At 56.1% G+C, this 12,229-nt stretch overlaps 1 protein-coding gene across 3 annotated transcripts; it reads left to right on the top strand.

The window, feature by feature from the left end:
• R3HDM4 (R3H domain containing 4) lies at nt 1–11,162 on the top strand. 3 transcript variants are annotated; one of them, XM_086411271.1, is made up of 9 exons: nt 1,644–1,782; nt 2,408–2,479; nt 6,874–7,028; nt 7,401–7,525; nt 7,899–8,022; nt 8,329–8,414; nt 8,872–8,957; nt 9,039–9,094; nt 10,170–11,162. In XM_086411271.1, the coding sequence occupies exons 1-9, from the start codon at nt 1,700–1,702 to the stop codon at nt 10,271–10,273; spliced, it is 891 nt and encodes a 296-aa protein (XP_086267397.1). In that variant the 5' UTR covers nt 1,644–1,699; the 3' UTR covers nt 10,274–11,162. The 3 variants fall into 3 exon arrangements, with proteins under 3 accessions (XP_086267396.1, XP_086267397.1, XP_086267398.1); XM_086411272.1 differs by lacking the exon at nt 2,408–2,479; XM_086411270.1 differs by lacking the exons at nt 2,408–2,479; nt 6,874–7,028 and having other exon boundaries at nt 1–1,782.
• Nucleotides 11,163–12,229: the final 1,067 nt, after the last annotated feature.

Below are 12,229 nucleotides of genomic sequence, written 5' to 3'. Positions count from 1 at the left end.
TGTTCAAAAGTGTGATCATTTGTCCTGTGTAGCATCCACCAGGCTGGATCTGGGTGGGTTGCATCCCTTGCTGTCCCATGTCATGGTCTTGTGAACATGAGTGCTAAGTTGCTTCAGTTGTGTCTGATTCTTTTCGACCCTATGGACTGTAGCCCACCAGGCTCCTCTGTCCATGGGATTCTCTAGGCAAGAATACTGGAGTGGGTTGCCATTTCCCTTTCCAAGAGATCTTCCCCATGCAGGGATCAAACCTGGGTCTCTTATGTCTACCTGTGCTGGCAGGGGGGTTCTTTACCACTAGCATCACCTGGGAAAGGCCATCATGGTCCTAGTTTCCCACTTTTCTTGTGGAATGAAGGATGGATTCTAGATTCTAGAGCAACTCTAAGTTTCTGTTCTTAAACCTCCCCTGGTTACCCATTGCCCTTGGGTCAAAAGCCAGATCTGTCATTAAAGGACCACCTTTGGTCTGTCCCCTCTTCTCTACCTCTCTTCTGTCCACCACCACCCCCTTCTCCCATTATCCTGCTCTGGCTATCTGGATGCCCCAGGACCTTTACACTGACACTTCCTTCTGCCTGCTACACCCTTCTCACGTTTGCATATGCTTGTCCTCTTTCCAAAAGTCCTCTTTTCCTGATCCCACACAGGGGAAGGGGTCTGTTTGATTACCACTGGGTCTGGAGAGCTTAGCCCCTACCCCAGTCACAGTGGGAATTTGCTAAATGAATAAATTCTAAAAGGCAAAGACAGGTGCCGCCAGCTTTGTTCCTTTTTTTTTTCTTTAATGTTTATTTTCTATTTATTTATTTATTTGTCTGCACCAGGTCTTAATTGAGGCAAGCAGACTCTAGTTCCCTGATCAGGGATCAAACTTGGACCCCTGCACTTGGCTGGAGGAGTCTCAGCCACAGGACCACCAGAGAAGTCCGTATTGTATCTTTCAGTTTTGTTCAGTTGCTCAGTCCTGTCCGACTCTTTGCGAACCCATGGACTGCAACATGCTAGGTTTCCCTGTCCATCACCAATTCCCAGAGCTTGCTCAAACTCATGTCCATCGAGTCGGTGGTGCCATCCAACCGTCTCATCCTTTGTCGTCCCCTTCTCCTCCTGCCTTCAATCTTCCCAGCATCAGGGTCTTTTCCAATGAGTCAGTTCTTCGCATCAGGTGGCCAAAGTATTGGAGCTTGAGCTTCAGCATCAGTCCTTTCAACGTTGTATCTTTAGAGAAGAGTAAACTGAGGCGCTCAGCCGGGATCCGGAGGCTGCTCTTTGAAGGAGGTTCCCGGAGGGGGCTGGTGGAAGGAGAGCCCTGCTGCCGCTGGGGGGTGGGGTGGGGTGGTGTGTGGCACGGGGCACTAGGTCTGTCCAAGCATTTGAAAAGGACGTCCCCTTCCTGCCTCCCTCCCCAGGCCTCAATTTCCCCACTGTCCCCCGGGGGCAGGGGTCACAGCCCGGCAGCGGCGAGGGGGCCGCTGTGTCCCCTGGGGCTGGGGCTTCGGTGTCCCCGTCCTTGCCTCGGGGCTGGGTGTCCCTGGCCCGCCGCCGGGGCCTGGCCGGGACGTGGCCGAGCGTCCGCCCGGCGTGTCCAGCCTCCAGGCTCCGCCTTAGCCCGCCTCCGGGCGCCCGTCACTTCCTGCCGGGCCCAGAGAAGGCCCTGCCGGGCGGCGACGGCAGCAGCGGCGGCGGAATCCAAGCTATGGTCGTTCTGGAGAACCCTGAGGCCGGTCCCGAGGAAGCAGCGGCGGCGGCGAGGGTCGTCCCGGGCGGGCGGCGGACGCTGTGAGCGCTGCTTGGGGGCGGGGAGGGCGCGCTTCCGGGGCCCCCACCCCTTACCCATCGCGGGCGGCAGCCCCCGCCCCGCCCCTTTTCCTGGGGGTACCCCACTCGAGTGGAGCTAGGTGGCGAGGGGCTTTGTTGTTACAGGGTGTTCCTGGGGAAACCCCATCCCCGTCACGCCTGGGTACTTGCCAGAGTGCAGGGGCGCACCCCCGCGTCCGCGTTTGCGGAGCCCCGGGCGCTGGAGTCCCGGAGCCTCGGGGGTCCCAGGCGCCGAATAGCCGGCTCCGGGGAGGCGCTGCCGCTGCGCGCGATGTACCCGTCACCGCGCTGGTGGTGATCTGGAGTTTTCCCACTAGCAGCTGTTCGTGTCTCCAAGCTGGGGATTCACCCAGCACCGGTCCTGGGTACCCGTCGGGGTTGTCTGCCCCCAACTTCCAGGCGGACGCGCTCTTTGTTTTTCTCCGGGTGAACACCCAGAAGAAAGGGGGTCTTACACAGCCGGTTAACACGAGGCTGTGTCCTGGGATGTAGACTGGAAGCGGGTGGACGACCCCATATGGGTACCCACCCACCCCCGGGGTTGGGGGGCGTCGTAGGTTTCTTCCTAACCCGAGTATTTATGCAGAAATCCCCGCGGTCCACCCTGGTTGCTTGTTCCGTTTCTGCTCCTTCATGGGCGTCCAAGCGGCCTGGGCAGGTTAGTACCCGCTGTTGTGCCTCGGTCTCCCCATCTGTAAAATGGAACAACGGGCCCCCTCTCAGAGTGGCTGGGGTCGGTGACCCTGCGGTTGGAGGTACCCAGAAAAGTGGACCATCTGTTCTTTGATAATTATCTTAAATAGCATACTATTGTAGGTGTCTTAAAATAATTTTATCATTTTGGTATTTTATGATTGCTTTATTGTATTTTTTATTTGGTGTTATTACTTCCACCCTGCTATTTACCCAGAAGGTATACCGGTGTCTATAGATGTGGTTATTTACCCCCTTTTAAAGGGCCTTAACCACCCAAAGTGGGTAATTTACCTGACAGCAGAGTCCCTCTGACCTGTCCCCACCCTCCTCACCTCTGTGTCCTGGGTGGGGTGGTGGTTTGCTCCCCAGTCAGCCCCACCCCAACCTGAGTCACCTCCGCTCTGAGCCCTCCTTGGTTTCCTGCTGGGGAAGTAGGTTCCTCTCTGGCCTGTCCCTGGGGGAGGGGCTGGTGCCTGAGAAGGTGTATTTTTGCCCAGGGGAGGGGATGTCAAAGGCCAGTCTCAAAACTGGGGAGCAGAGTTGGGGGAGGCAAAGGAGCCTGTCTGTCCTCCCTGGGGCCAACCTGGCTTAGCAGCTGTTCCCACCGTCAGGCCCGTCCATCCCTGTTGGATGTTGGCCCCTGCCAGGTGTAGACTTTTCCCCGAGGCCTGCCTGGTCTAGGAAACCTCAGGTGCCTGTCTGTGTGGTCAGTTTCCCCGTCTGTAAAGTGGTCTCTTTGGGTGGCCAGGGAAGCTGGCCACCCAAATGAACTGGCACTTGGGTGAGTATAAACAGAAGTTCAGGTATTCATTCAACAAATAGCTCTTGAGAACCTGCTGGGGGCCAGGTGCTGAGGGCCCAGCAGGGGCAGAGAGGGACCCTGTCCTTATCATTTGGGGTTAGTGAAGGAGGTGAGAACCAGGAGTAAACAAGTGTGAGGGCCAGCTGGTTGCCGATGCCAACTGGTGAAGCCCGAAACGGGGCTGATTGGGCCAGCTTGGGGGCGGGGTGGTTACCAGGAAGGTAACTTCTGAGCCTAGACTGGGAACCAGGAAAAGGTTGCTTCAGGCAGGAGGCTAAGCACATGCAAAGGCCCTGAGGTGGGTTTAAAATGCAGTAAAAGGACTCAGTGCCTGGAGCAGAGGGAGTGAAAGGGAGAGACAGGGTGGGGCATGGATGCCCTGCTATCAGCCCCAAGGCTCCTGATGGAAGGTGCTGGGATCCTAGAGAGCAGCAAGGCCCAGGAGCCCAGTGGGACCAGGCAAGTGCACTGCCAGGCCAGGGAGGGGCTGAGCCTTGCCTTGAGGGTGCTGGGGAGCCACAGGTAGTGGTGGAGCAGGGCAGGGAGCAGTTGGATCTTAGCACAGTGGGGTGTGGTCTGAGGGGCCCACCAGACCTGAGTTTGAGCCCCTGGCCCCACTGTGGCCCCAGAGGGAAGCAGAGGCTGGTGGCTTGGGAGTGGTCCTGCTCAGACCAGGTTCCAACCCTGGTTCCACGTTGGGTCCTGAGGTAACAGGGAGCCTCACACCCCAAGGGCCTGAGCTCTCCCTGAGCCCTGCCCAGCTCTAATGTTCCCAACAGCTCCCCCCCGGATGTGGTCTTGTTATCAGCCCTACCAGGCACCATCCTGGCATGCGTCCAGCTGCTGGGGTGGAGACCCAGGTTTCAGAGCCCTGAGGAGGCCACGGCTGAATCTGGAGCTTGGGGTGTTGGTGCCTGGGCCTCGGGAAGGTCACATCCAGCCTCAGAGTCATTGGCTATGTGCTGACTTGACTTGCCCCATCCTCTCCTAGCTGCCCTCTTTGCAGCTGTGGGATCTTGGGATAAAGACTTTGCTCCTTGGTTTGCAAATCTGAATAAAGGGTGTCTTGTCTGGACAGTAGTATTTGGCTCCTATTGTGACAGTGATTGATTAACTAAGGACTGTCACTTAACCAGGAATGTTGCTGTGATCAATCTTGTGGCTCAGGGGGTGAGCTCTCACTCATAGGAGGAAACCAAGCAGAGGTGTGTGTCCTGGTTTCTCTTGGCTCTGAGTGTCCCTCCTGGACTGGCAGGGGGCCATTCTTATCCTCTTTGCAGAGAGAGACCTGAGGCTCTGGGTCATATCATTAAGTATCATAGCTGGGATTAAAGCTCAAGGCTGAGATACCAGGCTTGACCCCTGCCTCTGCCTGCATGCTAGTCTCCTATTTTGCTTTTCTTATTGGCTGCTCAGTGCTTCTTGTGGGATCTTAGTTCCCTGACCAGGGACTGAATCCAGGCCCCAGTAGTGAAAGTATGTGAATCCTATCCGCTGATTGTGTGTCTCCACTGATGGGTACTTATGCCAGATTAATTTATCAATCAGCTAATTCTCCATAGATTTTTGCCTAACATATAGTATCATCCATGAAGTCTGCCCCACTCCAATCTCAGGAGACAGGGCTGGGGCTCATCAGCCTGTTTGCTTCCTGATCAAGATGTAACAACCTTTCTGTCCAGGGCAAAAACTTAACGCTGGGGACTCTGTTTTGTTCAATGGCTAAACTGTGTCCGACTCTTTGCGACCCTATCTATGTATGGCCACATGCCAGTCTTCCCCGTCCTTCACTATCTCCCGGAATTTCCTCAAACTCATGTCCATTGAGTCAGTGGTGCCATCCAACCATCTCATCCTCTGCGCCCCCTTCTCCTGCCCTCAATCTTCCCCAGATCAGGGTCTTTTCCAGTGAGAAAGCTCTTCACATAAAGTGGCCAAAGTATTGGAGCTTCAGCTTCACCATCAGTCCTTCCAGTGAATATTCAGGGTTGATTTCCTTTAGGACTGACTGGTTTGATCTCTTTGCAGTCCAGGGGACTCTGAAGAGTCTTCTCCAAGGCCACAATTCGAAAGCATCAGTTCTTCAGTGCTCAGCCTTCTTTATGGTCCAACTGTCAAACATCCATACATGACTACTAGAAAAACCATGGCTTTGACTATACAGGCCTTTGTTGGCAAAGTGATGTCTTTGCTTTTTAATACGCTGGCTAGGTTTGTCATAGCTTTCCTTTCAAGGACTTATATATGTATAAGCCTTAATAAGCATGGCCTTCACTCCTAACCTCTTTGAGGCACCTTGTTTCATATCCTAGGGCTTCATGGCATTTTCTAGCAGCTGTTTGTGCATGAGGACTCACACTGCTGTTTTTAATTTGTGTCTTGGGATCACCCAAACACCAGGAAAGTTTGGGTGAAATTCTGGACTCTGGGTTCTACTCAGTCTTGGAATCATGGAGTTTTGTTGGGGACCTGATTGGGTGATTATTTTCTGAGCACCTGCTGTATGCCAGACCGGGGTGCACTGGACACCAGACCCTACCTGTGCCTGGAGGTCATGGTGGGTTTTAGGCAGGGAGGTAGGAGTTGTGGCCATCAGGAGAAGAAAGCAGTGAGGGGCTGGGGAGGTTTGAACAGAAGGCAAAAGGAGATGGGAGTGACAAGCGAGGAGCCTGGGGCACGGGAATCCACTGGGGTGGGGGACAGCCAGCACAGAGCGGGTGCCTGGTGGGCTAGGGCAAGGAGGAAGGGGGAGTTCTGGCACCCGAGACCCTCCGAAGCTCAGAATCTACCATCAGCCTCTCAGCATGAGGGTTTCTGAGACTGATGGGACCCTCCTCTCAGCCCATAGTCAGGGGCTGATCATGACAGCTCTGCAGCTTCTTACCAGGAAGTTTCCATTCAATACCTGCCCCCTCCCTCCCTCAAAGCCACCTACTGCCTAGCCCTCAGGTCCCCAGTGGGAGGCCTGCCTGGGCCACTAATCCATTTCCAGGATTAGTACCTGTGCTCACAGGGGGCCACTCTGCCTGCTTCCCCCATCCAGGCCTTGAGCACATAGCAGGGGGGCTCTGGGGGCACAAGGCAGGTGGGTTCAGGTAGCGCCTTAGCTTCTGGGGGCTGTTTTCTGGTTTACCTGCTATCAGAGGCTGGGGATTGGGGGGGCAGGTAGGAATGCATCATCAAATTAAATCTCTTGAGAAACTCCCAGAGGAAGGAGACGCGGGCCTCACTGGCTTGCAGCTCAAACCTGGAAGCCCAGGAGCACAGGGAGCAGCTTCCTCAGCCCCCTCACTGCCCCCACCAATGTGTGGCTTCCCTTCAGTGAGCCTTGGTTTACTCATCTGTCCTCAGTGGTATCTGCCTCCTGAGCGATGTGGCACAGTGACATTCTAAGGGTCCAGGGCTCCATGTGCAATGGGGGTGAGCTTCCCACTGCAGAGGGAAACCAAGCTGGGGTTGGCTGTGAGAGAGTGGTGATGGTAGGGTTCTTCCTGGGGGTCCTGGCCTGTTTTGGCCCTGAGGACTGCCCCCCCAACCCCAAACCCGACCCACAGGCCCCTTCCGGGCTGCCTGCCCGCTCTAGCCAGCTCCCAGGTGAAGAGGCTGTCGGCCTCCCGGCGGAAGCAGCACTTCATCAACCAGGCTGTGCGGAACTCAGACCTCGTGCCCAAGGCCAAGGGGCGGAAGAGCCTCCAGCGCCTGGAGAACAGTGAGCAGGGGTCGAAGGGCGCCTCCTGGGGGCTCCTAGGCCTCAGACAGCAATGGCGTGCATGTTCTGTTATCTGAGCCTGGCCCTGAGCTGGACAATGTGAGGAAGCTCTGGGCATTGGAGCTGGGGCCCTAAAGGTGGTGTAGGAATTCAACAAGCCAAGCCAGGGCGATGTAGGAGGAGTTCTGGAGGCTGGATGGTTCCTGTGTCTTCTGGGAAAGACAGCTGGAGTGTGGAGGAGGGGAGGCTGGTGTGAGCCGGAGAGTAAAGGCCCTAAATATAGAAGTGGGGTGGATGGGAGGAAACATGGGCCTCTGGACCCCATGAAGCCTGGGGTGACCCCCAGCCCAGAGACTGTTTGTTTCCATTTAGCACAGTACCTCCTGACCCTGCTGGAGACAGATGGAGCAACACCTGGCCCAGAGGATGGGGACCTGGCACCCCCCGCGGCACCTGGCATCTTTGCAGAAGCCTGCAGCAATGAGACCTATGTGGAGGTGGGGCCCCATGTCCTGCCTGGCTCCCCCCTCCCCCAAACCACCAGCACTGCCTGCACTGAACCCTCTCTGGTTCCTTGATGAACGTCCCTGGGTCTCCCTCAAGAGGCCAGCAACCCCTCCACCCCAAAACCTTCCAGCACCTGAGGTTCGTTTGCTTACCTTGGAATTACTGACAGAATTGGGGATGTATTTGGTCCATAATGACACCCCCCAACACAGATGATCCACAAACTGTTGACCCAGTGGTCAAATGTGTCCACGAGGAGTAATTCCGTGCGCTTGTGGCCCCACCATGTGCATTGGCCAAATAGGGTAACTGAGGCTTGAGAGTGCACAGTTATCAGTCAGGGCCTGCCTGCCTCTCTTCCAGATCTGGAACGACTTCATGAACCGCTCAGGGGAGGAGCAGGAGCGTGTTCTCCGCTACCTGGAGGATGAGGGCAAGAGCAAGGCGCGGAGGAGGGGGCCTACCCGCGGGGAAGACCGGCGGAGAGGTGGGTCTGGATTTAGGGTGCAAGTGGCAGTCAGAGGCATGATGGGTGCGTGGCCTGGGGGGGAGGGGTGTCAGAGGGTGGGGGCGTGGCCTAGGGTGAGAGGGTGGGGCCAGGGAAGGCAGGGAGGAGCCTGGTGTGGGGGTGGGACCAGAACAAGTCGGGGTGGAGTCTGATATATAGGTGGGGCTTGGTAGATGGGAGGACCCCGGTGTGAGCCGGGCCGGTGTGGGTGGGGTGGAGTCTCGTGTGTGGGTGGGGCTTGGGGCTCTGCTCCCTCATCTGCCTCCACTGCTCGGACTCTCGCAGAGGACCCGGCCTATACGCCCCGGGAGTGCTTCCAGCGCATCAGCAGGCGTCTGCGAGCTGTCCTCAAGCGGAGCCGTATTCCCATGGTGAGTACCAGGCCCCGGCCTTGTACTCTCTTGCCTCTCTTTGTCTTTGGTCTTTCTTGAAGGCCTTTTTTCTCAGCTTCTTAATTGGGGGCTGGCTTGAGGGGAGACCAGAAACCCAGTGAACGGGGTGTGATGGAGAAGATGGGCAGGATACAGACCAGTGTGATCAGAGTGCAGGACTCAGGGCTGGTTTAGGGCTCTCCTTGAGGGTGGGAGCGTCAGGGGCAAGGAAGTTGGGTACTAAAGGATGTGTAGGAGTTCACCAGGCAGAAGGCTGAGACATTCAAAAGTGTGGATATGTCTAAGTGCCTGGTATCCTTGGAAACGGTTAAGTAGCTTCATGTAGTGAGTCAGAGGCCACATTTGAACCCAAGGCTTTGGGCTCCAGAGGCTGGCATGGATTTGGGGGGCCAGGGTGCCATAGTTGGCCTGACTGCTGGACCTGTCTCTCCTACAGGAAACACTGGAGACCTGGGAGGAGCGGCTGCTGAGGTTTTTCTCTGTGTCCCCCCAGGCCGTGTACACGGCCATGCTGGACAACAGGTGAATATGTGGGGGCAGGTGCAGTGGGCACCCCCCTCCCACGGTGCCAAGCTCAGGCCATTCACCACCCATTCTCTGCAGCTTTGAGAGGCTCCTGCTTCACGCCATCTGCCAGTACATGGATCTCATCTCAGCCAGTAAGTACCTGGTGGCCCCTGGGCCCCAGTTAGCTGATTCTGTCCTGGGGAAACTGAGGCTGGGCTTACTGGAGTCTGTTCACCCAGCAGTAGGCATCAGGGGAGGAGGGACCTCATGAGCACAAAGGTAACAGGGGGATGCTGCCTTAATTCAACAGCAGCTCCTGTACCTCTGTCCCCATGATGGATGATGCTGTGGACACAGACAAGCCTCTGTCTGCATCTTCAGGGGCCTGATGAAATGAGGGGACCCCAGTGTCTGTAGAGTTCTCACTTAGCTGTAGCCCACCTCCACAGTGCCACAAGTGTGACTTTTGGCAAGTCTCCCCTCCAGGGGCCAGCACCCCCTTTTTCAGTGTGGAGGCTCTTGGGACAAAGTCCCCCCAGGGAGGGTCCTTGCAGGCCCTTCGTGGCCCTTGGCATCCCATCCATACTCTCCAGGCCTATATGTCTCCTGCCCAGAGTTGCAGAGGAGACAGTTTCCATGGCAACCCCAAGATGATTCCTCTCAGGATGGCTCTGAGGGAGGTGTAGCTCCCACACTTGCTTTTGTTCCCACTGACTTGGTATGGAGGGGCTGGCTGGGGGTGCTTCTCTGCCAGAGTAGGACCCTGGCCTGAACATAGGAGAACAGCCCTGGAATATGGGGATCAAGGGAGAGGGAACAGCCAGGGCAGAGGCTGGGAGGTGGGCCTAGCTTGGGTTATGTACCTCTATATTCAGGTTTTGGGGTGACACGAGTTGGGAAAAGGGAGGTCAGTGGGGACTGAGTCACCCAGGGCCTGGAGTGTCCTCTGAGGGGGTGGGAGACCAAAGGGGCAGGACCCTCGTTTAGTCCCCTTGACACTGGGCCAGTGTGTCTCAGTAGTACATCTGGGTGCCATTAGGACACGGGATAAGTAATGGGAGAGGGAAGGCAGGCTGGAAGTAGGAGCTGCTGAATACACTGCCCTGGGACCTGGGGGTGGGGCAACCTAACTCACGCGGGAACCCTCCCTCAGGGTGGGCGGAGGGCTCGGTCTCTGGGTGTCAGCACCCTCGCCTTTCTTCCCGATCTTACCTGTCTCCGCTGCAGGCGCCGACCTGGAGGGCAAGCGGCAGATGAAGGTCAGCAATCGCCACCTGGATTTCCTGCCGCCAGGGCTGCTCCTGTCCGCCTACCTGGAGCAGCGCAGCTGATGGCGGCCCCACCCCCATCCCCAACCCCAGCGCCAAGACCTCCAGTACCATCCGCTCAAATATCTTTTATTATTTTTAGAATTCTGCCTTGGAAACGTGCTCTTCCCCTTGGGGTGGCCCCCGCCCCCTCCCCGCCCAGCTTTCCAGATTAAAGCTGGCAGCTGGGCTGCCTGAGCTATCCGCCTCCAGGCTCTGACTGGGGAGGAGGCACCCGGCCTGGTCACTTCCCTGCCACTTCCTCGGTGGGCGATTTTGGCCCCGTGTGATGCTCAAGTGAGGAGGGAGAGGCTGGGTTTTTATCATTCTTAATGAATTTGGCATGATTTGTTGTGGATTTTTACATATCCCTTTTGAGAAGAAAAAAAACCAAAAACTCACCCCAAGTGATAAATCGGGGGGCTTCATTCCAGTCCCTGCTTGACCCTCTCCCAGTTTTTGGCTTGGGTCTCTGGGGCTGCGCCCCTCTTTGCAGGAGTGTAACATTTTTGTGTATGTGTGTGTGCGTGCTCGAGCCTGTGTGTTCCCGGTGACCCAGGACAGGAGCTTCATCTTAAAAAATGTGTCACCCTCTTTGGAGAATGTGTGTTGCCTTCCTGGTGCCCTTTGGTTGCCCTTAGGGCCCCATCTGCTCTACACACCCCTCTCCCATTGTACTGGGGACGTGGGACTTCCAGACAGAAGCCTCCACCCTCAGACTGTCCTCTTCCCCTCTCTGTGTCCTCCGCCCCCAGTCTGGCTCTGAGGTGTCCTCCTGCTGGTCACCCTGGCCTGGCACAGGAGCGCAGGGCTGGGAGACTGCCCCACTCTCTCCCTCCCACAACCCCCGTGGGTGTGGCTAGTTGTGCTTTGGGAAAAGCAGAGTGTTCAATAAATTTCTGGTGCTCTGGTCTCTTGCTGTGGTTTTCCCTTGGGGCAGGGCTGGGGATGCTCCAGGCACTCACGATGCCCTTGGGTCCTGGTCATTGAGGGATGCAGGCCTAAGGAGAAGGCTAGTGCTGAGTGAGACCCCAGGTGGAGGCAGGTGTGTGTGAAGACTCTGCCAGGAGATCCTGGCTCTTGGCTATGCTGCCCTGGCTGGTCCTCTCCTGGGTGCCCAGGCTGAAACCCTAACTCTTCCACCTGCCACCTGTGTGACCTCCAAAGAGGTCACTTGTGTGAGCTTCCCGAGTGGCTGAACACAATACACCACACTGCAGTTTAAAAACCACAGGAATTTGAGGGACTTCTCTGGTGCTCTAGTGGCTAGGACAGCACTCCCAATGGAGGGGGCCTGGGATCGATCCCTGGTCAGGGAAATAGATTGTACATGCTGCAACTAAGACCTGGCAAAAAAACAAAACAGGAATTTATTGGCACCCAGTTCTAGAGTCAGAAGTCCAAGATCAAGGTGTCCCAGTGTCCTACTCCCTCTGGAGGCTCCAGGGGAAGGTCCAGTCCCTGCCTCTTCCAGCTTCTAGGGGCTCCAGCCTCCCTTGGCTTGTGACCACATCCTTCAAGCCTCTGATTCTGTCTTCATATGGCTTCCTCCCCCATGTTTTCCATCTGTGTGTGTCTGGGACTGGCTGTGTGTCCTGCAGGGCCCCTTAGCCTGAGTTTTCTGCTGTTCCCATGGAGCCACACCAGAGCTCCCTGCTTTCCATGGGGATCCTTGCTACTGACCTCTGCTGATCTCCAAGTGTCTGAAGGTGGAGTATCCATGTTAACTACTGAAAATTCTCCAGGAGAGATTTTTCTCTTTCACCCTGTGTATTCAGTATTTATTTAGCCAATTCTATCAGTACGGATGCCTGGGCATTTACTTTTTAGTTTGTGTTGTGATCTAATATTCCTTTTTCTTGCTTAGAGTGTTCAAGATTTGGCTTCTGGGAGCCCCTTCAATGGCTTGTGTACAGGTCTCAGTGAGGCACCCCTATATTTATTTATTTGAGAAACGGCCTTACTTTCTGCTGCTACAAG

Source organism: Bos grunniens, chromosome 7 (genome assembly GCF_055505025.1).
Source record: "Bos grunniens cultivar Pamir isolate PY7600 chromosome 7, Bosgru_T2T1.0, whole genome shotgun sequence".
NCBI classification, from domain to species: Eukaryota; Metazoa; Chordata; class Mammalia; order Artiodactyla; family Bovidae; genus Bos; species Bos grunniens.
This window is presented reverse-complemented; position numbering and strand designations above follow the sequence as displayed.